At 40.4% G+C, this 27518-nt stretch overlaps 1 protein-coding gene across 5 annotated transcripts in view; it reads right to left on the bottom strand.

Annotated features, from left to right (window-relative positions):
• Positions 1 to 3521: 3521 nt before the first annotated feature.
• The window catches only part of P4HA1 (prolyl 4-hydroxylase subunit alpha 1), a 79582-nt gene continuing 55585 nt past the window's right edge, over positions 3522 to 27518 (bottom strand). For 3 of the 5 annotated variants that reach the window (XM_006090268.3, XM_006090269.3, XM_023755120.1), the window contains 6 exons: positions 22070 to 22169; positions 14987 to 15040; positions 12561 to 12626; positions 7611 to 7679; positions 6853 to 6949; positions 3522 to 4611 (listed from right to left, as the gene is read on the bottom strand). In XM_006090268.3, coding sequence (XP_006090330.1) covers positions 4541 to 4611; positions 6853 to 6949; positions 7611 to 7679; positions 12561 to 12626; positions 14987 to 15040; positions 22070 to 22169 — 457 coding nt within the window. In that variant the 3' untranslated portion in view covers positions 3522 to 4540. The remainder of the gene's footprint in view (positions 4612 to 6852; positions 6950 to 7610; positions 7680 to 12560; positions 12627 to 14986; positions 15041 to 22069; positions 22170 to 27518) is intronic. The other 2 variants (XM_023755118.1, XM_023755119.1) reach the window with 1 other exon arrangement.

Below are 27518 nucleotides of genomic sequence, written 5' to 3'. Positions count from 1 at the left end.
CAATGTAAATAACACACTGTTTTCATCATAAAAAGCTTGCTATGTAAAAAGCCAACCACCGGCCAGTGTGGCTCAGTGGTTGAGCATTGACCCATGCATGAGGAGGTCACCGATTCTGTTCCCAGTCAGGGCACATGGGTTTCAGGCTTCATCCCCAGTGGGGGGCGTGCAGGAGGCACCCAATTGATACTGATTCTCTACCATTGATGTTTCTATCTCACCCTCTCCCTTTCTCTCTTCCTAAAAAAAAAAAAATCAATAAAAAAAACCATTTTTTAAAAAAGCCAGCTGAACGAAACCATGTACTCTTTGATGTAGCTTATTTCTATTTTGACATAATCTCCTTATGTCATTGTGGACCAATAACAAGCCCCATGCCAATTCCTCTGCAAACCACACCAAGGGCACTCTTCCAGAGCACTTGTAATTATTACTGTACTTGAACCTCCCATAGTCTATAAGTAAAAGTGGAATATGGGAAATATAATACCGATTATTTTTACTCAAAACCACTTTTTTTCTATCTCAGATAAAAATTTTAGAGGTGTTTCATGTCACAGCACCCTAACTTTTTGCTTTTTAAATGTAAAGTAAAAATAGAACATGAACTAAATTCAACTATTATGTTATTTCATCTACTAAGAACTAACTACAGTGCTTCATTATACAGGTATCAAAGAATAAGGTATCTGTCATTAGATGTTAACCATTATGTAGTTATTTACATAATATGGTTTAACACCTGATATACCCAAACCCATATAGAAACCTACATTACAGTGGAGTTTAATTACATGTATGGCTTTCAAGTCAATATTAAAATAATAACCCTGGCTCTCTGTGGACTTAAAAATAAGAGAAAGCCTCTTCTAGAAAAGGTTGAATCAATACATGATTCATCAACATAAAAAGCCCTGAAAAGCAAAAGTGCACATCACGCTACATGTTGTATGTAAAGTGTTCTATTCTGAGTCTTTTAAGGTGCTAAGCCCAAGACATATTTGTGTTAGAAATAAGCCTGTTAGGAAATTGGAACAATCAAATAACAAAGTCTAAGGATTTTCTTTTTTCATATGTTGTAGGGCCTATTTTATCTGTGATTATCTTGCTTTGTAAACCAATTTCCACAGAAACGTGCTGTGGTGGGGATTCAGCAGGTCTCCAACAGCGGACTGAGGGCCTCCACTCCCTGTGGCCATCCTTTTATTTAAAATCTGCTTTTACATTTGATAGGGCTTCCTTAATATTAATGTGGGTTTTTTAGTAACTTGCTCTTCCTGCATCAAAATACGGTTATATATTTAAGTGAAGGCTACATTTACACTGAAAGTAAACTCTACAGTCCATAAATAAAGGTTAATAAAGCAGGCAGCCAAGAACTTTACTAGTACATTACAGTTCATTTTGCAAAACTCGTCAATATTCAAGGACATTAGAATAGGAATGTGAAATTTGACCATTTGTTCCTCTAGTGTTAATTCATTCCTTTTTCTCTAAGCAATCTAATGTTCTTCTAAAACACCAACTCTTACCACAGTGAAGTTAGTGCTAGCCATACAGACTGAGGTGTCATTTTCATCCTGCCTCCTCCTAGCGATCTCTGGTTTGTAATTCTGTTTGTTCTGCCTCAAGTGACTTACAGTTATTTAATCATGGTTGGGTGTTTCTTGTTGTGTTGTTTTGGTATGATACTGTGAATTTCTTAATGCAAGATCCAGTAATTCAATTGTTTAGCCCATGGGGCCCTGCATGTAAGTTGTTCATTCTTTAGTAGACAGACTTAAGCGGACACCTTGTATACACACAACCAGTCAACACATGGCTCTGTAAGGATATTTAGGTTCTTCTCAGCAGCAATAAGATCATACACATATACACACACTAGTTTACGTATTATTTATGTCTTTTTACTTTCATTAACTCTTCTCAATCCTCTTACACTATAATTACCATTTGATTATATTTTCAACAAAGTAGATAGCTGATTACTTCTTTCATCATTGCATTTACTGTTTCGCTTTCCTGAGAATGCTAGTCATTAAATTAAAAAAAATCCTACCAAGTTATCACATGGTTACCACACTTATTTCCGTTCGCTGCATGGTGATGGCTGTGATGACTCCATGCTTCAGTGATGAATGACAGGCACTTCGGGTTGATGAGGAAACCAGTTTCCACATTTCCCATGACAGCCCTCAGTAATTTGAAAGTTCACCATTAAACAACAAAAAGGATTGCAAAGATCACTGGATCCAAAGCTTTATACTGGCATTTTGTTCTTTTCATTTGGAGAGAAAAATAGTAATTATGAAACTTGAGAGGTTCTGTAAGATCTAACACTGAAAAGAGTTTATCAATCCCCACATGGGGTTGAATATAACAAGGAAATCTAAGAGTATGGAATGTTATTTGTTTCTGACACCACTTGCTAAAACACATGGCAATAAAGGTTGGTTTCCATCCTTTGAACCCTATTTTATTACTATATATATTTTTATTGATTTCAGACAGGAAGGGAGAGGGAGAGAGAGAAACATCAATCGGCTGGCTCCTGCATGCCCCCTACTGGGGAGCAAGCCCGAAACCCGGCATGTGCCCTGACCCGGAATGGAACAGTGACCTCCTAGGAGGTCTATGCTCAACCACACAAGCTGGGCTATTTCTAAATTTTTGAAGTAATGTTGCTTCCTTCTAAAAATTTTTTTTTAAACATTTATGGCCACAAAATTTGAGTAGATTGAAGTACTGAACTTAATTCTCAGTATTTTTTATAAAGTAGTCGTGGTGGAACAAAAGGGTAGCTGGGAAAAGGATCATTGACTTTTTTTTTTTAATTGGTAAAAGTAATACCTTCTTTGCCAGAGAATCAAATTTTTTCTTAAATATTTAAATATTGCATAAAGGAAAAAAAGCCCTTGTATGAACTAGAATTCACCATAAGAAATGTAAAAAGTTAGTCTAAGGGGTCATTAACATACTTCAATAGGTCCACAGCTTTATACTACCACACCATGTATTTTAGTAAGAGAAAGTCTTAAGTACCATTACTGTAATAACCCCATAACCATAGAGCTCCCTTTAAAGGAAACATATTTAGGTTGATTAACACTTGGAGTGCGGGTGAATTTCCCGCCAAAATATAAGATGGCTCTGTCTTTTGGTTTTGTTCCATCCACCAAAAGGGTGGATTACAAACAAATATTTGGTAATACGCAGTTACAATCGGCCCGAGTTTACACGTTTCCCGCACTCCACCGCAAATCTATATGAACCGAGTTAAAGACGGCTCCCGCGGAGTACGCGCAATTCACGCGAGCCCACTTAACTCGTTTCCCGCACTCCAAGTGTTAAATAGCTGAGAGTTCAGAAAGCCTAGATTTTTCTTCCATAAAAATGAGATACCAGAGTGAATGGAAACCAAGAGGATAAACCCAAGTCCTGTGTATTAAAGAATTAAATAGAAGTAACCTGTTGTCACTATAGTATGCATTCACATATAAAAATACGACACAGAAAACCGAAACATTTTTAAAAAAAAGATTTAAGATCATAAATATGTCATCATTGTCACAACACATTTCAGAATTGAAGAAACAAACATTTTGGCTTTTTAGGAAAAAAGATCTTTTTTAAAAAAATCAATTTCTCATCATTGAAAGGACTTGTACATTTTTAAATTTCCAGTCTCCTAAGGCACAATATTTAATCAGAAAGCCAGTATCACCACCCTGCTGTAGCAAGAATAAGAGGCAAGGTATTAGCATTAAGAAAAACAGCAAATTTTATGGACAAAATCATCAGTCATTTAGGAAAAGGACAAAAACAGACCAAGTGATGATCAGTTTAGTTAAGAAGCCCCAGTGTTGTTATATAGGGCTTTCTGTTAATTTTTAAATCAAAGTATTTTACCTCACACAGATTTAATTCTCCTCAAAGGAGCTATGAGAGGAAAGGGGGATTGGTAAAATACAGTATACTTTCTTCAAAAAGGACTTGGGAGGAAAAAATCTACTTAGAAAGTGAAGGGAGGGGCACACATTGTATGGAACCGAGGTTAGAGGCCTAGTTTATTCCTAGTCTTCGGCAGATCCGGAAAATAAGACAGACTAGGACGTAAACACAGTACCAGGTACATACTACAGGCATCTCTTCCTTAATCGCACGGCCCATTCTACCCGACCACCCACCAACTGAGATGCAGTGCTATGCTATCATCAGATGCGTAAGGTGTATTTTTTTATCTAACCAGAATGTTCTTTAACAAATGTAAAAATTCCTCATTTTTAACTGCCTTGCTTTGTCCTCTGTGATACCAACTGAACTTTAAGGTTTTATACTGTACAATGTGGTGATTTAGTGTTACTTTTAAAAGAAAAAACCCACAAAGTTAGTGATTGTCCACAGATGAAACACGGGATGAGGTTCATAACGAATCAGTCATGGAGTGTATGTTAGTCACTTGTAAACTCTTGACAGTTAAGACGGGGACTGTGTGTCAGACACATCCGAGTGCAGCAGGAGAGGAGGAGACGTCTATGGGTCATTCCAATTCCGACAAGGTGCACGGTCTGCGGAATTCTTGTCCACGTTCATGGAGCCATTTATTGGACACTGTGAGAGAACAAAATGTGTTCATTTCTCCACTAACTAGTATTTAATTTATCGATAAGAGCAAGTTCTAGAATAAAATTTTTACATGATCTAAAAGCTCAAGACCAAAACTAGATAAAGGCAGATGCTACTTAGTCTTTTAAATATGTCACTAAATGTTAGAAACACATGATTTTATTTTTTTAACCCTCACATGAGGATTTTTAATTTTTATTTTAGAGAGAGAGGAAGGGGGAGAGAGAAACATCAATTGGTTGCCTCCTGTAAGCACCCAGGCTGGGGATCTAACCCACTACCTTTTGGTGCACAGGACGATGCTCCAACTAATTAAGCCACAGAAGATTTTAGAAATGAGAGTCTACATATGTGTGTATCCTATTTCTAATGTTCAATATAATGCCTGAAATGAAACACAAATGAAATTAAAATGTAGGTAAAAATGGAACAGAACACTGTTTTTACCTGTTTGCAAAATACAAACCTCTAATACAAAGACATTTTTAAATGAACATAGGCTTCACTCTAAAGGAGCAGCTCTATGATCGGTCCCTATTATTAAATGCTCACTAAGTTTCCTGGGTTCCAAGATACTATTTTCTTTTTTTTAATATATTTTATTGATTTTTTTACAGAGAGGAAGGGAGAGAGATAGAGAGTTAGAAACATCGATGAAAGAGAAACATCGATCAGCTGCCTCCTGCACATCTCCTACCGGGATGTGCCCGCAACCCAGGTACATGCCCTTGACCGGAATCGAACCTGGGACCTTTCAGTCCGCAGGCCGACGCTCCATCCACTGAGCCAAACCGGTTTCGGCAAGGTACTATTTTCTAATGTAACCCCAAATTAATTTCCTATTCCTTCTCCTATACCACAGAATCTAATCAATGGCATTCACATGTACAAAATATCTGAACTAGGACCCATAATTCTTAACTACTCGTTTACCTTTCTCAGCTCCTGTACCCAACTTTTATTCATCACACCTGCTGATTTTCTTTGCTCTCCAATCCTTTTGCTGCTGCCTAAGTCCAGGCTTTTATTGTCATCCACTTAGACCCGTGGTCGGCAAACTGCGGCTTGCTAGCCACATGCGGCTCTTTGGCCCCTTGAGTGTGGCTCTTCCTAAGCCTTAGGAGTACCCTAATTAAGTTAATAACAATGTACCTACCTATATAGTTTAAGTTTAAAAAATTTGGCTCTGTTGACTAATGAGTTTGCCGACCACTGAATTAGACAATGGAAAAATCTTTCTAAACTGATCTCCTTCACTAGCCTCTCTTCATTCACGTCCAGTGGTTCCCAAACATAATCATCAGGGAAGATTTTTAAAATCCTGATGATCAGGTGTCACTCCTTAATCTTCCTACGTCTCATAAGGTAGGCACTAGACACACTGGGCACTTGAAATTTGGCTAGTGACACACTAAAAAAAAAAAAGTGAAGTTATTTTAATATATATTTTAACCCCCATTTTAATATTTTAATGTGGCAAATCCTGCGCTTCATGACCTTGACAGTGAGTGCCTCTCTCACCCATAACAGTCCTGGTTCCTAACATGCCTGGAAAAGTATTTTCTATCCCCAAGACCAAATTTAAAAATGAGGCTTTGAAAAAAAAAAAATGAGGCTTTGAAGAAGCCTCCCCAAGTGTAAGGAGTCGCCATCTTCCATTTACATCTTTGTACTAGTCTGTACGACATGGTAAGTGATCCATTAGCATGTCTCAGACAACTGTGAACCCTTAAGGGGAAGATACTGTCTTATTCAACTTTGAGTCAATTAACGATTCTTAGAGTAACAAGTAGAAATAATCTGTCATCAAAATTCTGATCTATTAAAAGTAAATTTATATTAAGATCAGTACCTTGTCCTGGCCAGGTGGCTCCGCTGGTGGGAGCATTGTCCCTTACAGGAAAAGGTCACAGGTTTGATTCCTGATCAGGGCACATACCTAGGTTTCGGGTTCAATACCCAGTCAGGGCGAGTACAGGAGGCAACTGATTGATGTTTCTCTCTCTCCCACCCTCTCTTTTTACAAATCAATAGAAAATATGTCCTCGGATGAGAAGGGGAGTTATGGGAAAAAAAGAGGAACAAATGTAATCAGAACAATAAAGATTTAATTAAAAAAAAAAAAGAAAGTTTTGTTTTCAATTTCTTTAAGATGCAGATTATAATAATTTCCAAATATGGAACAATAATCACAAATTCTGTTCAGAGAATATAGAAAATATTTACCCCATTTGTTTCCAACTAGCACTGGACACGCTGCATGCCGTGTGCTATAATCTCCTTCTCCACTGGCAAATAGGTTATACCAGAAAACAGCAGTTCCCTGTGGAGAATACATAATTACCCCCAAATAAAATTCCAGGTTATAACTCTTTGCAGTAATTACATTTCCCCTGCTCCCCTGAAAGTACTCCTCTATGGCAGCCATATCTTCCTCGAATATAATTCTGAAAATATGATCGTCATTTATAAAATTCTGGTGATCACATGAAAACACTACTGCCCAGCTGCTTGACAAACAAGGGTATTTGCCAAAACAAAACTAACATTAGCAGGATGGAGGGGGAAACTCATCTGGAACCTATTTTAGAAATGACAACTTTTAAACACTAATTCTTGGTGGTTCATTACTCTAGGCCAGTGGTTCTCAACCTTGGCTGCACATTAGAATCACCTGGGAATCTTTAAAATCCTGATTTCTGGGCCTCATCCTCCGGAAATTCTGTTTCTTTGTTACTAATGTTGTGGCCCCACCCCATAACAAACAGAATTTTTGGAGGATGTGGCCCAGAAATCAGGATTTTAAAAAGATTCCCAGGTGATTCTAATGTGCAGCCAAGGTTGAGAACCACTGCTCTAGGCAGTCATGGTAAATGGTGCCATAGAAGAATCCATAGTCTTACCTAGACATAAATATACTACCTTTAAACATTTATTTTGTGATTTAATGAATTACAGATGCATCTGACACAAACCAAGTTTACCTTTTTGGGCCAAACACTCGCTCCTACTTCGGGAAAAACAGTGGCTCCTCCTGCGGACACATCGCTCATCTGTAAGAGGTAAGAGAGTATTACCAAAGTGCTGATGGAATAAAGTTAAATGTGCTACTGTGTGGCGGATAGAATACTGAATACTAGAATACATTAATATCTGGAATTCTACTTACATAGATGGGTTTGTACATACTCAGTTTTTAGAAAACAAAAGATGCTGTTTAGGTTTGCATACTTAAGTAAAATAATATATAAATAATATATAAAGCAAAGGAATTATAAAGTTAGGAAGAGAAATGGGACTATAATTTGGGAAAGGCACTTATAGACAGATAAAAAGGATGGTTTAAAATTGATAAGCCAAGTAATACAGGGGTATAATACATATTTTATTACACTAGAATATAATCTCCATGGGCAGGAATTTTCATGTTTTGTTCATTGCTGAGCTTTAGTGTCTAGAAACAGTATCAAGAATGAAATAAAAACCAAGAGAAAAAGAACAAACTAAAATCAGTTTTGTCATTTCTTGTGGTAGGAAATCAACATATATTAACTGAGAAGTAGAAGAGGAAAGGATTCTATAGTTATAGTCTTAAAGGTAACCTAGAATAAAAACAAACCTTCCAAATTAACTGAAGCACATGCACAAAACATGGCAAAGGAAACAAACCCTATAGTGATTTTTTCAAAAGCACATAGAAGGTATCGACAGATTAAACCCCCACTCTATGCTATGTCCACAAGTCACATCTAACAGGAGAACTTACAAACACTGAAAACATAAGATTTGCGAGGCAAATGCTGCACAAAGAAAACACCAAGAAGTAGGCGTTTCCTTTAATATCTGCCAAAGGTTCAAACAGTGTGAGTTCAAAGTGGGAATGTCCCCAGGAGGAGTGGCAGGAGGCTGTGGGGACGGCTCACATCCTGGGCATTCCTAAGCATTTTACTTGTGAATAGAAGTGGAACAAGCCAAGAATGAACACACTAGGACAGAGTGAATCTGACATTCAGAGCTGTGCTCAAAGAGAGAGAGTGAGAAAATGTGCTGGGGGAAGAGGCCTCACAGGACTTTGTGCCCAACAGGTACCAAGGCCCTGTTCTCAGAGTCCCATGTTGTGGGCCAACATGGACTGACGGAAGGACCAGGAAAGAGAGGAGTAGAAGATGAACTTGCACAGCTGTGGTGCTCCCAAACCACACCACCCTTGCAGGCTGGATCATATCTGAACAGAATGACCTTAAGGTAAAAACATTAAAAGTGAGAGAGAAAAGGGTATTTTACCATGAAAAATATATAACCAGTAACAAAGAACTAACAGCAGTGAAAATAACTTTTGGGCCTGGCCAGCGTGGCTCAGTGGTTGAGCATTGACCTATGAACCAGGAGGTCACATGCCTGGCGTGCAGGAGGCAACCGATCAATGATTCTCACTCTCTGAAATCATTAAAAAGACTTATTAAAAAAAACCAGAAAATAAATTTGGAGAAATTATTTGAATACTATTCCTAGGTGAGCCACATAAAGAGGGGAGGATAAATATTAATCTAATCAAAATGTTATGTGATTAGAAGGCAGTATAATAATTAATCTAACATAATCTCATAGTCAAATAATCTACTATAAATGAATATTGGACCAAATAATATAGCATCATGATATTCATAAAACGAAGAAACAAATGCAGCCAAAACAAATGTTTAATGGCTCTTAAACATCTGAAAAGATACTCAACCTCCCTAATCAGAGAAAGCTAATTAAAACCACAATAACTGCCAATCTGGTAAGTGAAAGGGATACAGATCAAGAAGTTTGACATATACGTCACACTTAAAGGTGGGATGTAAATTAATACAATCTCTGGAGATTTCATCTCTAAAAAGTAGAGAAGACTCACAGCATAATCTACACTAATAAAAGAGAAACATGGTAATTGGCGTACGACCGCTACCCTTCCCATTGGCTAATCAGCGTATCCTTATGCAAATTAACTGTCAGCCAAGATGGCGGCCGGCAGCCAGGCAGTTGGAAGCGAACATGAGGCTTCCTTGCTCCAGTGACTGCGAATTCCAACGTTCCCCGCCTGACTTGAGGCCTCTGAGCTGGCAGTTTGAAACATTCTAACAAATATAGCCAGCTGGGATCTCAGAGCTGAAGTTATACATTGTTTCGATTATAGAACCGAAACAAACCAGCAGCGGAAGCCTCAGAGCTAGAGCCAGAGCTAAAGCTGACCCAGAAGAAAAAAAAAAAGAAAAAAAGGAGCGGTTGGGAGCTTCCCGCCAGCCTGAAAGCAGTCAAAACCGCCAGCCTGAAAGCAGCCCTCAGCCCCTCACCCAGACTGGCCAGGCACCCCAGTGGGGACCCCCACCCTGAAGGGTGTGTGACCAGCTGCAAACAGCCATCATCCCCTCATCCAGGCTGGCCAGGCACCCCAGTGGGGACCCCCACCCTGATCCAGGACACCCTTCAGGGCAAACCAGCCGGCCCCCAGGCCTCTATCCTATATAGTAAAAGGGTAATATGCCTCCCAGCACCGGGATCAGCGGAGCCGCGAGGCCTCCTGACACCAGATCAGCATGACAGGGTGCAGTGCCCAAACCCCCTGATCGCCCTGCTCTGTGTGTGACAGGGGGTGGCGCCCCAACCCCCCCACCCCCACGGGCCCTGCTGTGTGTGTGACGGGGTAGAGCCATAACCTCCCACCTACTGTGCGTGACAGGGAGGAGCTCCCAACCCCTGATGGGCCCTGCTCTGTGCGTGACAGGGAGGAGCTCCCCAACCCCCTGATTGGCCCTGCTCTGTGAGTGACAGGGGGCAGCGCCCCAACCCCCTGATCGGCCCTGCTCTGTGCATCACAGGGGGTGGCGCCGCAACCTCCCCATCGACCCTGCCTTGAGTGTGACAGGGGGCGGTGCCCCAACCCCCCAATCAGCCCTACCCTGAGCGTGACTGATGGTGGCATCGCAACCTCCCAATCCGCCCTGCTCTGTGCATGACAGGGGGCGGCACCCCAACTCCCCAATCAGCCCTGCTCTGAGCCTGACCAGGGGCTGCACCTAGGGATTGGGCCTGCCCTCTGCCACCCGGGAGCAGGCCTAAGCCAGCAGGTCGTTATCTCCCGAGGGGTCCCAGACTGCGAGAGGGCACAGGCCGGGCTGAGGGACCCCCCCTTCCCCCCCCGAGTGCACAAATTTTTGTGCACCGGGCCTCTAGTTTTTATATAATGTATCAACTTCTCTCCTGGTTTTCCCTTTGTGATAATTTGCTCTCACTTAAAAAATCTGTAAGTCTTAAATCCTTTTTTGATGGTACTTTAAATCTCCCCCCTCCTCTTCCAATGGCATCTTAGATCTTTTTGGAAACAAAATGGAGTTATGAGAGGATGGAAATGGTGAAGAGGTTGGGTTGGATACAGGGAAGGTTGCAGGGAGCAAGAAAGAAAATAGAGATTTTGGCAGGAAGTGAGATACAATAGTTATATAATTTACTTGGGGGTAGGGGATGGAAAGAATTAGGAAATAAGTAAAAAATTAACTTTTTAAAAAAATCCTCACTTAAGTATATATTTATCAATTTCAGAGAGAGAAGGGAGAAAGAAAAACATTGATGTGAGAGAGCAACAACGATCAGTTACTTCCTGTACTCACCTCGACTAGGGATTGAACCTGCAACCTCGGTATGTGCCCTGACCTCGAACTGAGCCCACACCATTTAGGGTACAGCACGATGCTCCAACCAGCTGAGCCACCCAGGCTAAGATATCTTTTTATAAGTTAACAAAGATTACAACATTGCAGATTGTATTTTCCAAATATATTATTCTTACACGCTCTTTTTACATGACATTCTTCTTGAGTGGTTAGGTCTGTGTCCCCTCTCCTTGAACTTGGGCAGTTGCCTCAATTATTAATAAAATAGAGCAGAAGTGACACTCTCTGACTTCTGAGGATAGGCACTAAAAGTGCCCCACACTTTCTGCCTTGTTTTGGGGGGACACTTGTTCTTGCAGTCACCATGTGAGGAAGCCCAAGCCCCATGGATGTCTTCTGGCCAACAGCCAGCCTCCATGTCAGCCTTCAAGATGGACCCTACCTCTCATCATCATCTGACTACACACGCATGAGAGAGCCAGAAGAACCCAAGCAAAACCCAGTGAGCCTAACAACTGTGGGGTAAAGTAAAATCATTTTAAACAACCCAGCCAGAGTGGCTTGGTGGTTGAGCATTGACCTATGAACCAGGAAGTAATGTTCAATTCCTGGTCAGGGCACATGCCCGGTTGCAGGCTCAATCCCCAGTAGGGGGCATACAATCAATGATTCTCTCTTATCATTGGTTTTTCTCCCTCCCTCTCTGAAATCAATAAAAAAACATTATTTCAAACCATTCAGTTTTTGGATGATTTGTTATGCAGCAATAGTTAACTAGGGCAAATATTATGATCAAAGCTTAATTTTTTTCTATATGTACTTAAAAGTAAAGAGCACACTGTTTTTGAAACCTTAATAATGTGAGAATGGTTCCCTTGATGGGCGTCTAGGGTGCTACTTCTTGATCTGAACACTGACTATACGAGGTGTTCATTCTGAAAATTTATTGTTGATATACATATCAGAAAAGTATACAATAAAAATTATGAAAATGTGAGTATCTGCAGTCACCATCTGACTGCAAATATATAAATTCATATGAACATATGGAGAAGCTTAGATGACTAAACAGTCCATACAACAAAAGATCAACAATGACCGTCTCCAAGTAGTGAAACTATCAGTGTAACTTCCTTCTTTAGGTTGTAATATTATAATTGAAAAAAAATATTTTTTAAGTCTTTTTACTAGGATGATAAGAGCAAACATCTGAACACATCAAAATAAATGAGTCATGTGGTCAAGTCCCAACTTAAAATGAAAATTTTAGCTATAACTTACATAAAACAGCCATGTTGCAATTCTATTTCCTGTCCCCAGCTCTTTGAAAGCATCTGGCTCGTCTTTCTGTAAATAAAACAGAACTAATTCAATGGCGAAAAATTCAGTAATGCAAATTTTCTAGTGGCAACTGAACATGGGTAATATGCTGAAGGGTATGCCAAAAACAACCCCAAAAGGTTCCTATATAATATCTAATGCACAACAGCAGTAGGCATTCAAATTATTGATTCAGCCCTAACCAGTTTGGCTCAGTGGATAGAGCGTTGGCCTACGGACTGAAGGGTCCCAGGTTCGATTCTGGTCAAGGGCATGTACCCTGGTTGCAGGCAAGTCCCCAGTGGAGGGTGTGCAGGAGGCAGCTGATCGATGTTTCTCTCTCATCGATGTTTCTAACTCTCTATCCCTCTCCCTTCCTCTCTGTAAAAAGTCAATACAGTGGGGCCTTGACTTACGAGTGTCCCGACTAACGAGTTTTTTGAGATACCAGCTGTCTCTCGGCCGATTTTTTGCATTGAGTTGATAGAGTAATTTGAGTTAACGAGCTTGGTCTCGGAACAAATTAAACTCGTAAGTCAAGGCCCCACTGTAAAATATATTTAAAACAAAAAACCCCACAAATTATTGGTTCAGCTTGTACACGGATTACTTTTGATAAGACCACTGGGGGGAGGGGGGGGCAGATTAACCTAAAACAATGAGAACCAATAGCTACTATTCACAGAATATTTAAAACATTAACATCTGTAGTTTTAGCTTCCCCCATACTTTATAGCTCAATATATTAAATAAAAAAGATCCAATATTTATTAATCTTAAGAATATTTAGGCAATGACAGCTTTTTATGATCCTGCTTTGATACTATTTATTCTCCAGTTTCTTTACATCTATTTTATATTTTTTATCTTCCTGTCTCTCAAAACTTATTCTTAGAATCTCTTTAGCTTTATCAGCCAATTCACTTATTTACCTCAGCTGTCTCTAATATGTTTTAACTTATCTACTAAATTTTAAAATTTAACTTTTCAACTGGAACTTCATTTTCAAATATGTTAAATCATTTTGAGAGGTTAATTTTATCCTACATTTTCTTAATGTTATATAGTTATTTTATATTCTGCACCTGATAATTCAGGTATCTAATATCCTACAATGTCTCAATCTGTTGGTTGCTTTAGTCTCACCAATGGTGTCTTATTACCACTTAGTCATTTAAAAAAAATGAGTTCATATTTAGATGCTTCATCTTTAAAATCCTCAAGGTGCTAGAATGAGGATGCCTCTCTTCAGGGAGCCCAGCACCAAGGAGCACTACTAAGTGGAACAACTTTGAATTAATATTTCCTCTTCCAGGGATACAGCTTGAAACCCCAGCTGCATGTGAAGGCAGGCTGATGCTTGAACTCCCAGAAGCAGCTCCCCAGACACACCCCACTCCAGCCAGGACGGTGAGAGGCAGCTCTCCCCACGGCTCCTGACTCAAAGCCATCTGTCTTTCTCTGAAGGTGTAATCCTTCTGGAGATCTAGGTTTTATGCAGGCGTCTCAGGTTCAGTAGCTTACACTATGGCTGTTAATCCCCAAAACTCTAGTTTCCCGAAATACATGTCCTCAGCCTCAGCTTTTTTGTCCCCCTTTAGCCCTCTAATTTTAGTCTCCAGATTTTCTTTGTTCAGTTTGCCTTTGGGAATTTCCTCTACTTCCAGGTTCAGCAATGCACTTAAAACTATTCTTAATTATTTTATTGTGCGTCTAGGTGTTTTTTACTGCTAAAAAGGCTTTACAGAGTATTTATTCCACCGTGCATCCATGAATTCTAAATAGGCTATGGAATTTTTTCTTTTATTGAATTTATTGGGGTGACACTAGCTAACAAAATTATACAGGTTTCAGGTGCACAATTCTACAGCACATCACCTGTACACTGTATTGTGTGTTCACCACCCCAAGTCATGTCTCCTTCCATCACCATTTATCCCCTCTATACCCTCCTCCACCTCCCCCAACAATCACCACACTATGGGCCTTGTCCATGAGTTTTCTCCTTTTTTCCATTTTTGCTCAATCTCGCCACTCCCCCAGCCCCTCCCCGCTGAACGAACAGCTGTCAGCCTGCTCTCTATTTATGTGTCTGTCTCTATTTGGCTTGTTAGTTCATTTTGTTCATTAGATTCCACATATGAGTGAAATCATACATTACTTGTCTTTCTCTGACTGCCTTATTTCATTTAGCATAATACTCTCCAGGTCCATCCATACTGTCTCAAAGAGTAAGATTTCCTTCTTTTGTATGGCCGAGTAGTATTCCATGGTGTATATGTACCACAGCTTTTTATCCACTCATCTCCTGATGGCACTTGGGCTAGGCAACTAACATGTCATACGTAAGCTTCAGTGGAACTACATTCTCTATTGTTTTTACTTACCCGTGCAAAATCAAAATGGGGTTCATACTGTCCTCCCACTCCATAATTTGCTACCTGAAGGAGAGAAACAAACCATGAATGAACTACCAAGATGACTATTCAAAATATCTACCAGCCCCATTTTGGCCTCTTATATATCGTGGTTAGGTACTTCAAGAGAAATGAGAAGAAGCACTGGAAATCAATTAGAGCTCCTAAGGAACCAAAAATGAAAAACTACAGGTAGCTACTAGATGCTATTGTAGAACCTTAATATGCTTTTCTTTAGCAAATGTTTGGGGGACATATTTTTCTTTTAATATATAAAAAACTAAATTTTGAATTAGAATTAAAATTTTCTAGAACTAGAATTATGAGGTTTTTATGATTAATTTTCACTAAACACTTTTCTTTGGAATTTAAATAAAGACTTGTTTTCCAAAGCCCAAAATGCTGACCAACTCCCAATATTCTCTAATAAAGTCCCCCTTCCCTCGAATGTAAAGAAGGGAAGACGGTAACACCAACTTAACTATTCCTGCTGGATGGCTCCAACAACTTCGTTGGTTAGGACAATGTCCTAATGTGAAGCAGCAAAAGAAAGTTAAGAAAAACATTTGGTATAAGTTCAAGTTCCAGCTTTCTCAGTTATAACTTTGGATAAAACCTCACTTGTAGAATGAGAAATATGACACCTTCCTTTACTCCCTCCTTCCATCCCAATATGATAAAATGCTGACGAAAATAAAAGGAAAATGTAAAAAGTAATGCTGATCAGCCCTAGCCAGTTTGGCTCAGTGGCTAGAGCATCGGCCTGCAGATCAAAAGGTCCCGGGTTCGATTCCAGTCAAAGGCATGCACCTTGATTGTGGGCTCCTCCCCGGCCTGGGGCCCTGGTGCATGCAGGAGGCAACCAATCGATGTGTTTCTCTCACATGGATGTTTCTCTCTCTCTTTCCCTCTCTCTTCCACTCACAGTGGAAAAATATCCTCAGGTGAGGATTAACAAAGAGTAATGCTGATCAAATGAAATGAGAAAATAATTACAACAGTGTTGCCCACAGCAAAGTCCAAGTCCTATATAAATTACTATTACTCTGCATAGTTAACTTATGTTACAGACACCTTGAGTTGGATCAGCCTATTAAGTAGAAAAATATCAAGTAGCCTAAAAGAGCCTGTGAAGGTTAAACAGGGAAAGAAAAAGACATATCAAAGAGTTTCTAGGAATAATTGACAACTTAATTAAGCAAATTTAAATATAGGCAGTCCTGCTTTGCCCAATTCCAAAATGCACGTATCTCAGATAACCATTAACACCAGACCCCAACACACAGTTGAAATTTCAGTTGCCATGTACATTGTGAGTAATGTATAAAGTACAAATGTCACTGCTAGGTCTTCAGTCCCCAGGTTCCTATGTAAATAACAGCTGCACATCATGATCAATGACCAACCACATCCCTTCTTTCAAAGTCTACCCGTGATTATCACTGTACATCTATTATGCAGTATAACATACTAAATAACATACTGGATGAATAACATGCAGACAGCAAATCATGCAATTATGTTGCCTCCTTATCTCCCAGGGAAAACCCATGTGATATTTTACAAGAATATATAATTGGAAAGGGGAATTGCCCAACAAAGATAAAGTACAACAGAAATGGAAAGCAATAATGCTTTAACTGAAAATCAAATCAAACAAATGGAGATTTAGAAGAAATAGCTACAGGAAACGCTTCTACTTTTGCTGTTCAAAAACTCTACATATTTTGAAGATGGCCACGGAGTGGAAGCTACACTCACCTCCTCCCAGTGCCAAACCAGATTTACAGCTAAATTATAGAGCAATCAACCTAAATGACCAGCTACACAGAATTATAACCAAGGGTTTACAGAAGCCACAGAGACTGGTAGGAAGGGTACAGACACGAAAGGGCCAGCCCCTGCGCCCACAGGTGGCAGCTGAGAATCTGAAGGGATATCTTGGCTGCAAAAGTCCTCCGTGAGGAGCATGGGCCTCACACAATGCCAGGATCCCTATCCGAGACCCCAGAGCCAGGAAGAGGAGCCCATATAGCATCTGGCTGTGAAAAGCAGCTGGGACTCTGTCATCCTGGAAGAAGGAGTCCGCTAGAAACCAGATGCTCTCTTAAAGGGCCAATGCACAGGATCTTGTTCTCAGACACCTGGGGCTCTGGTAGAGGGAAGGTGACTCAGGGCATAGGGGAGTCATAAAGAGAAGATCTGGGTGGCATAGCCCTGAGGTCCCTGTGCTGAGTCCCTATCCCACACCGCCCTCAGGCACCACTGTCCCAGGGTCAAGCACGCCTATTCTTACAGCACCAGCTGGGGAGTGCACTAGCCCAGTCCTCCAACTACTGGCACCACCCTGCTGAGCGCTAGACCTGCAGAAAGATCTGCTGGCTGCACCAACAGGACCTTTGGTACACTCTTTTTCTGGAGATGCGATTGGCAGAGACTCAGACAGTCATTGAGCTTTGGAACGGGGGCCATTCTTCCCCCACTCCCACACTCAGCTGGTGCCCACCTACCTGATGTTCTCCTTACGACTCCCAGTGGCCCTGCCCTGCTTAGCTCAGTCCCACAGGGGGATCAGAGTGCTGCTCGGGGCTGGGACCTTTAGAGTGTGTCTCCCTAGGAGGCTCTTGTCCAGGACTTAGACGGGTACTGGGTTGTGTGGCTATGGCGCAAGGTGCCATTCTTACCCACAACCTCCCAAGTTCAGCCAGTACTATGGCTCCAACAGGAGACTCATTTGACCTGTCCTTTTGGCTCTGCCCTGCTGATCGTACTCCTGCACTCCTCCTGGGGGAGCTAGGGTTGGAGACTCGAGCAGAGACTGAGTAGTATGGCTGTGGAGTAGGGGCCACTTTTCCCCAATAACTGTCATGCTGCCTCCACAGCAGGAGACCCACTAGCCCTGTCCTCCCGACCCCAGTCACCCTTCCCCATGGAGCTCATGCCTATTGGAAGGGTCTGTGGGGAGCAGTCAGCCTGGGCCCACCCTAGTCTTCCTTCAGAAGGCTCTCAAGGAAGACCAGGCAACCTCAGGAGTGGTGGAGTGGCTAACAGGTAGATGTGGACCTTAGGGTGCCTTGGACCTTTTATTGATCTGTCTCCAGCTCAGAGCTGGACGAAGCCAACCCTTATTCACAGCTTGGCCCCTCCCATGCACACTCAGGCCCAGAAGAGGCAGCCACAAACAGCAAATTGCATGGTAGCTCCAGACAGGTATCCCAGGCAGCATCTGACATCGACCTGTACCAGAACCCCAACCAAGTGGACCCAGAACCAACACTACCAATAGTGGGCTTTAGACCACACCAGAGCTCACCCAACTAGCCACACAAGTGGAACACCCTAAGAGGGGTCCTGCTAGGCACCAGACCCTGCTGGGAACAACTCCACCTCAGGGGCAGCCCCTGCACGGTGGTTGCATACACTGTGATCGAGGACTTTCCTTATGGACAGCCAGCCTGAGGGTTAACCCCACCCAAAACCAAACCAGCAGCATTCAAGACTCAACTACAACAGGAGGGTGCACAAGAGGTATTCCTGGAGCACTCAGTTCAAGTGGTCTAGAAGATTGCGCCTCTGAGCCCCATAAGACACCTACAACATAAAACCACCATAACAAGTTTGGGAGTCATAGCAGATATACCTAATACAGAGAGACAAACACAAAAAAGCAGGCAAAATGGGGACAAAAGAAACATGCCCCACATGAAAAAAACAAGAGAAATCTCCAGAAAAAGAATTAAATGAAATGGAAGTAACCAAGATACCAGATGCAGAATTCAAAACAATGGCTATAAAGATGCTCAAGGACCTTAAGGGAAGAATGGATGATTGAGGTGAAAATTAAAAAAAAGAGATAGTAAGCATTAAAAAGGACATAGGCCCAGTCAGCATGGCTCAGTTGTTGAGCATCGACCTATGAACCAGGAGGTCAGTTCAATTCCCAGTCAGGGCACATGCCAGGGTTGTGGGCTTGATCCCCAGTGTGGTGCAGGCAGGAAGCAGCCCATCTATGATTCATTCTCTCTTGTCATTGATGTTTCTCTTTCCTTCTCCCTCTACCCTCCTCTCTGAAATCAATATATATGGATGAATAAATAAATATCAATCAATAAGTATATATGAATGAATAAATAAATATCAATATATATATGAATGAATAAAATCTTGCCATCTGCAACAATATGGATGGACCTAGAGGGTATTGTGCTAAGTGAAATAAGACAGAATGAAGACAAATGCCATATGATTTCACTTAAATGTGGAAGCAAGAAAGAAGATAAATGAATAAGTGGAACAGAAACAGACTCGTAGATACAAAGAACATTTTAATAGTTGCCAGATGGGAGAGGGATTAGCAGGATGAGTAAAAGAGGTGAAGGGATTAAGAATACAAACTGGTAATTACAGAATAGTCATGGGGATGTAAAGTACAGCATAGGGAACATAGCCAATAATATTGTAATAACTATTTATGGTGTCAGATGGGTACTAGATTTAACAGGGTGATCACTTCTAATCACTGGGTTGTACACTTGAAGGTAATATAATATTGTACATCAACTTTTATTAAAAAATTATTGCCCTGGCTGGGTCGCTCAGTTGGTTGGAGTATCATCCCAATACACTAAGGTTGCAGATTCAATCCCTGGTCAGGGCACATAAAAGAAGCAACCAATGAATGTATGAATGGGTGGAGCAACAAATTGATCTTTTTCTCTCTTTCCCTAAAAATTAATCGATCAATAAATTTTTTAAAATTATTAAAAAGAAAAAAGTATAAAAAATATATGTAGGATAAATATATATAGGGTGTGTGTGTGTGTGTGTGTGTGTGTGTGTGTGTATACTGTGGAAAAAAAACACACATTTGCGATTCATTAGAAGAGGTAAAAATAACATTAACAGCAGTTTGGAAGAAGTTGATTCCAATGCTCATGAATGACTTTGTGGGGTTCAAGACTTCAGTGGAAGTACCTGCAGATGTGGTGGACATAGCAAAAGAACTAGAATTAGAAGTGAAGCCTGAAGATGTGACTAAATTGCTGCAATCTCATGACAATGAGATACTGCAATTTCAGGTGTTGCTTTTTATGGATGAGCAAAGAAATGGTTTCTTGAGAAGAGACTGTAAAGACTGTTGAGATGACAACAAAGGATTTAGAATATTACATATACTTAATTGATAAGCAGAGGCAGGATCTGAGAGATTGACTCCAATTTTGAAAGAAGTTCTACTAGGGTTAAAATGCTATCAAACAACAGTGCTTGCTACAGAGAAATCATTCATGAAAGGAAGAATCCATCAATGTGGTAAACTTCACTGTTGTCTTATTTTAAGAAATTGCCACTACCACCATGATCAGTTAACAGTCATAAACACTGAGGCAAAATCCTCCAACAAGCAGCAAAAATACTGCTGAAAACTCAAAATAGGTTAGCATTTTTAGCAATAAAGTACTTTTAAATTAAGGAATGTACATTGCTTTGTAGATATAATGCTATTGTACACCTAATAGACTATGTATAGTGTAAACATAACTTTAATATCCACTAGGAGACAAAAAATTGGTGTGAGGTCACTTTATTGTGATATTTGCTTTATTGCTGTGATCTGGAACTGAATCCATAATATCTGCAAGGTATGCCTGTACTTAAAGTATATGAGGTTTTGCCCTGACCTGTTTGGCTCAGTGGATAGAGCGTCGGCCTGCGGACTCAAAGGTCCCAGGTTCGATTCCAGTCAAGGGCATGTACCTTGGTTGCGGGCACATCCCCAGTGGGGGGGGTGCGCAGGAGGCAGCTGGTCGATGTTTCTCTCTCATCGATGTTTCTAATTCTCTATCCCTCTCCCTTCCTCTCTGTAAAAAATCAATAAAATATATTTTTTTTTAAAAAAAAGAATGCATTAAAAAAAAAGTATATGAGGTTTCTTTCTGGGGTAAAGAAAATATTCTGGAATTAGACAGTATTGGTGGTTGCACAAAGGCCAGATCCTCTTTCCGGTAACAAAACCAGTGTAAATCTTATGGTATATGAATTATGTCTCAATAGAAAAGAGAAGAAAAAATATTTTTTTAAAAAAAGAACTGCCCTGGTTACCTGACAGGCCTAGGAATGAAAAGCACACACATTATAGTGTATAGGGAGAGGCTATAGAGTTAAGCCTCGGATGACCTGTTGGCAAAGCCACAAACAAGTCCCAGCTTAGAGGGCACAGCCCTCTTAGCATAATTAGGCTTGACCTTATGACTCTCCCTAGATATTATCTGGGTAGCTAATGGGCTGTGGGAGGTGCAGCAAGTGCTGCCAAAACAAGGGAAACTCACAAGAACATTATAACTATGGTGCCCACCAACTTGTTTACCTCTGCCTATAAAATAAAGGCTCAGCTTGCAGTCTGGATCTCTCTCTGTGGCCTCAGCCAGGCACAGGAAGATCCACCTAGACCCAGCTTATTCTCTTTGTCTGTCTTTTCTACATCCTTCACCCACTCCCCACCGCCCCACCGCCCCCCGGCTCACCGAACCCTTGGCTGAGCTGGCTTAGCACACATTATAGTGTGCTTAATAAATATTAGGGCTACATTTTTCTCATTTCCCTATAAATTTATACTCGACAGAGTTTTTAATGTTTTTTTTAATATTTTTTTATTGATTTCAGAGAGGAGAGGAGAGGGAGAGAGAGAGATAGAAACATTAATGATGAGAGAGAATCATTGATGGGCTGCCTCCTGCGTGGCCCCTACTGGGGATCGAGCCCACAACCGGGGGCCCCTTGACTGGAATCGAACCTGAGACCCTTCAGTCCATAGGCTGATGCTCTATCCACTAAACCAAACCAGCTAGGGCAAGAGTTTTCAATGTTTTGATAAATTTTAACACAGAACAATCATATAATTTTCCCATGGATTATTAAAATCACTACTTTGTGATTAAATTGAGTACTGCCTGTGCAGTGTCAGGAAATCTCATCTGAAGCATCTTTTGAAAAAGTGTAAAGATAATTTAAGGATAGTGTGATAGCATATAATTCAAGGATAATGTGACTACCCACCTGTAATTCCTCTGCTGTGGAAACATCTAGTCCTGTTAGATCTTGTATTCTCATATTAATTCGAGACACCACAGGGTTTTCATAGCCAGAGAGCCAGGCACTATGAACAAGAAGAAATAGTCTTATTGATAATGTTTCAATACATGAAGACCAATAGCTGTCATTTAAAAAGCTGTAATATATGGGACAATAAGTCCTTATCTATAGGCATTTAGTTGATTTGCTTGTTTAATATGATTTTTACTAATGAATGTTGCATTTTTACAAAAACATGTTATATTTTACAGTTAGAAGCTGGAAAGGAAAAATTAACCTCATTATGGTTTCTATCAAAATAAGTGGATTAATGTAAGAAGGTTATAGAGTGCTATTTACATTGAGAATTTTTTTTTTTGTAAATTCTGGAAAAATCCATACCAAACTTAAAACAACTGCTCCTGCTAGGTAAGGTATGGGAATTGACTGGAGTGGAGGTCATAGGGTTTGAGGCCTGATTTATACAATGCTAGTATCTTATAAGAAAAAAATTTCACGTTACTTGCATAAATAAAAAAATTTTTTTTGGTTAATCCTTATGCAAGGTATTTTTTCCATTGACTTTTTTTTTTTTTAGAGAGAAAGTGAAAGAGAGGGAGTAAGGGAAGGGAAGAGAGAAAAACATCAATGTGAAAGAGACACACCGACTGGTTGCCTCCTGCATGTGCCCAGATCAGGGCGGGGACCTAACCTGCAACCCAGGTATGTGCCCTTATGGTAACCAGGAATCAAACCCGAGACCCTTCAGTTCATGGCCGACACTCCAACCACTGAGCAACACCAGCCAGGGCTCAACATATTCTTGCTAACAGCTGCAATTCAACTGACTGGCAAAAACACAATCATGAATGAATTCTTTTCTCCACACTTACACCTGTGTCATGGAACCCTACTGAAGAAAGTCATGGAACAGGGTGGCTGTCCCACTAGAAATGCATGAACACCAACCCTTCCCAGGGCCCTTATCTCACTCCCTCCTCTACTCTGCACCCCAACCCACCTCAGCCTCTCCCTTCCCTCAGAAGATAGCATATCTCCTACCTCACAGAGAACACAGAAACTATAGAATCTACCTACATTTGCATCTACCTGCTCCTCTTAGTTCATTCTAGTTCCTTCATTCCAGCTCCAGGAGATTTCTCTCCATTATCAAAGGCGAATCCTCTGCCTTAGATTCTACTATCTCCTGCATTTTAGGAGCCGTAAGTCCCTGATTAGTCCTGTCTCTATTATATAATTAACCTCCCTTCTCTATAACTCCTCCCACAGCTTTTAACTGAGCTTAAGTCTCTCCCATTAAGTAAATAAAATTTAAAAGATTTCCCCTTAACTCTTCATCTCCTTCCAGCTGCCAACCTCTTTCTCCTCCCTCTTCAAGTCAACTTTTTCAGACTCCTCATTTCTCAATCTATTCCATCAAAAATTTTCTTACTAATATCTTACTAATATCACCCATAACTCTAACTAGATTTTCCAATTCTTGTTGTATTTGCTCTTCCAGTAACATATCACAATGTCCCTCCTTCTTAAAACTCTCCTCGCTCACTCATTCTCCCAGTATCTCTTCAGTCTCTGGCTGCTGCCTCCCGGTCTCCCTTACAGCCTCTACCACTACATCCTGCCTCCCCCGCTGTGCCCAGCAACACTTCCAAAACATGCTTCCTCTAGCCCTAAGGCTAGTGGCACATGCTCTTCTCTCTGCCCAGAATAGTCTTTTTCACTTTGCAAAGTGAAGCCTTTAGATTATCACTCTTGTCATCTCTCCTTCCTTGACTCTTCCCCATGCCATGCTCTGTCAAAGCTTCCTAATGGTTTTTTTGAGGAAGAGGAAGAAGGAAGTGGTTACTACTAATCATAACATGAAAATGATGTGACACGATACTGCTATAAAATTTACATTTCTCACATCCATTTCAGAGGAAAATATATTAGGATTCTCTTTCATGGACTGACTTCATTCAGTAAAGTCATTTTTTAAATAGTAACATTTTCTCAACTGTGGTATGAAGTTGTCAGAAAGACCACTATAAAACCTATAATAATAATAATTGACAGGACAAGAACCACATTAATGTACCTTTTTCACTGGTAAGGCAATTGTTTGCTATGAGTGCCACAATGATTAGCAATTTTCTCCTTAAGTAACAGATACTCAATTGTTCAAGACAGAAATGAGTTCTCTAATTTTGCCCTCTTTTGGAGCACAAGCAAATATCTTTGTTTTTTGAGTATGTAGGGAAATATTGTAAAATGCAGCTGTTGTAGTCTTCTAAATTTTCCCCTCACAATTAAACAGCAGTAATTGTGAGGAATATACCTTTGTAACATTTACAGTTTTTAAAATAGCAAGACTTCTAAATAACTTCGCCTCGCTCACTCACTAGGCTTTCTATTTGGGCACATGACCTATAACATTCCACATGTGATATGTATTTTAGTAGTTTCTTCTATTGACTATAGTTTGCCCTCAATAAGGGTTAGTATTGCGGTTTCAAACATTTTTACGTTACAGACGTTAAGTTTTCATTTCACTGAACTGAGTTTTTTTTCACTCAGGTACTTATGGAAAGGTTTTGAGCACACACATATTTGCATACATATAGGCGTATAGGTGTATAAGTATTTTTAAAGTAAGACTCCAAGGCCAACTACGAGAAACAATTTTTCTTCCTTAGAAATCCTTTTCTAGGTTGCGAAGGGTAAGTACTGTTTGCTTAAGAGTTTTTTGAGGCTCTCGTCTCTTTATCATCTATTAACACCACATTGCCATGTCTTACTGCCTACATGCATGTCCACTTCCTCTGCAGCACTAGCCTCTTAGAGCAGCGACTTTCGACTGAATTTTAAAAACATGCAATACCTGACTAGTCACGGGCACTGACCTCTCTTCCCTTAGACTGTCAAATAAAAAGTAAATTTTAAAAAGGACACCTGCCAACACAATAGCCATCCAGTGTGAATGAGTCAAAATTATACCTTTTTGGTCAGATCAACAAAAAACATATTTTTTGTTGTGCCACAAAATGTTAGTAGTTTATGTGTGCCAAGAAGTGAAAAGGTTTGAAAGTCGCATCTTAGAGTACTGTGTCAGAAACAGGATGTTGTTGACTTAAGCACCCAATGCTGTTTGCACCTTTCAATAACTCTCATTCTCCACTTTAGGCCCAATCTTGGTACCAAAGTAACTATCAACAAAGCTCAAGAATATCTTCCTCTGTAGAACACCCAAGTATGTAACAGTTTCCATGCCTCTATGCACTCTGAATATATACACCTTCACTCCAACCCCTCTGCCTTTCCGAACCACATCTCCAGAGAATGCTGCTTTCACTTACCCAGCTGTGAATGCTGCCCTCCGCCCGGAGCCCTGTGTTGTTTCAGAACCATGGTCTTTTGGTCTAGGGACACCTGCCAGCATGTTATCTACCACGGCCCAGATCACCTATGACAGGTCATCCACCCCATTCCCAGGTGCTGCAGGGATCAGAGCACCCCCAACCCTGTGGGAACCCTCTTCAGCCTATTTCCTCAAAAGGCGGAGGTCTGGCTGGCACCCACTTCTTTCCCAGAAGTGTCTTTGCCTACATATACTCTTAACATTTTCTTTGATGTAATGAAATAAAATTCTTTATACCTTTGATACTTCATGGACATGGTGACTTTGGTGGGTACCTGCTGAATGCTACTAGGGGCCTCTCCTAGTGGTAGGGAGGGTGGAGAACCGTGCCCCTGTAGCCCTAGAACAGTGGTTCTCAACCTTCTGGCCCTTTAAACACAGTTCCTCATGTTGTGACCCAACCATAAAATTATTTTCGTTGCTACTTCATAACTGTAATGTTGCTACTGTTATGAATCGTAATGTAAATATCTGATATGTGCTATATCGGGTATATAGCACACCATGTGATTTCCCCCTGCAGGATGGTCTTAGGCGACCCCAGTGGAAGGGTCGTTTGACCGCCAAAGGGGGTGCGACCACAGGTTGAGAACCCGCTGCTCTATGCCTTTATCAACCCTTTCTAACCCATAGGCCTATTTCCGTAGTTACTGCCTCCCCATTATAGTTCATCTTTTCCTTGACAACGGTTGCTCATTCTTCAGTCTGACATCTCCTCTGCCCAGAAGAACACCTTCCCTTTGCCATTCTAGCAACTACCATTTCAGTCTTTTACTTTACACTTTGCAAAAGCAAGAAATGCTTGTTATAGTCAACAAATGGTTCTGGGACACTGGATAAGCACATTCAAAAGAAAGAAGTTAGACCTGTAACTCTCGCCATATGAAAAATAATTAACTAAGAAGGTTTTAAAGACATAAATGTAAGAGCTAAAATTATAGAACTCTTAGAAAAAAGCATAGGCATATATCTTTGTGACCTTAGATTCAACAGTGGTGTAGCTGTGATATCAAAAGTACAAGCAACAATAAAAAATAAATAAACTCTTTACCTCTTTAAAACTATAATTGAAAATGTCAACTAAATTTTGAAGTGTTTTTCCATAAAACACAATTTTTTGCCAAGAGCAAAGCAGAACTCTTTGTCCAGATAATTTTATGCTTCCCTTTTTCCACTTAATAATGAGATAACCCAAAATATCTTCCTTTTGGTCTTATCGACAGAACCTAAGAGTTAAGTTGTACATACAGAGCAACATTTCAACATTTTTTTCTTTCTAATGATTTTCTGTTGTTAAGAAAACCTCTTATTCTTTTAATATACGATGTTTTAAAGTATCACTGGAATGCTTTCTTTGAGTAAGGAGCAATATTCTCACACTGCATGACTATACTTCTAATACATTAGTAAGGAAGGCAAGCTCACATAAACAGACAGACAATACCATTTTGGAGGTTTTAAAAACTGTTACAAAACCCCCAAAAGGAAAATATGAGTGATATAATTTGAATATTATCACTATCTTCTTCTTTTAAGTCAACAGATATGAAAAATGAACATTTCACAATCAGCTAACAAAACCACTATGTAATTTTTTTAAAATCTTCACCCGAGGATATTTTTCCATTGATTTTCAGAGAGAGTGGAAGGGAAAGGGAAAGACAGAGAGAAATATTGATGTGAGAGAAACACATCAATTGGTTGCCTCCTGCATGCACCCCAACCAGGGTCTGGGCTGGGGAGGAGCCTGCAACCAAGGTACATGTCCTTAACAGGAATCGAACCCAGGACCCTTTGATCCTCAGGCCAACACTCTATACACTGAGCCAGACCGGCTAGGGCCACTATATGATTTTTTAAACCTTCATTCATTCATTCATTCACTCATTCATTCAATTACAGTTTACATTCATTGTTTTTTATTAGTTTCGGGTATATAGCACACCATGTGATTTCCCCCAAAAAAATCACTCAGAGGTGTAAAACGCCACCACAGAGGACAAAACTTGCCAAATT

The sequence above is a fragment of the Myotis lucifugus genome, unplaced genomic scaffold (genome assembly GCF_000147115.1).
Source record: "Myotis lucifugus unplaced genomic scaffold, Myoluc2.0 scaffold_69, whole genome shotgun sequence".
Lineage (NCBI taxonomy): Eukaryota > Metazoa > Chordata > Mammalia > Chiroptera > Vespertilionidae > Myotis > Myotis lucifugus.
Note: the sequence above shows the minus strand (reverse complement) of the source record. Positions and strands in the feature narration are given on the sequence as shown.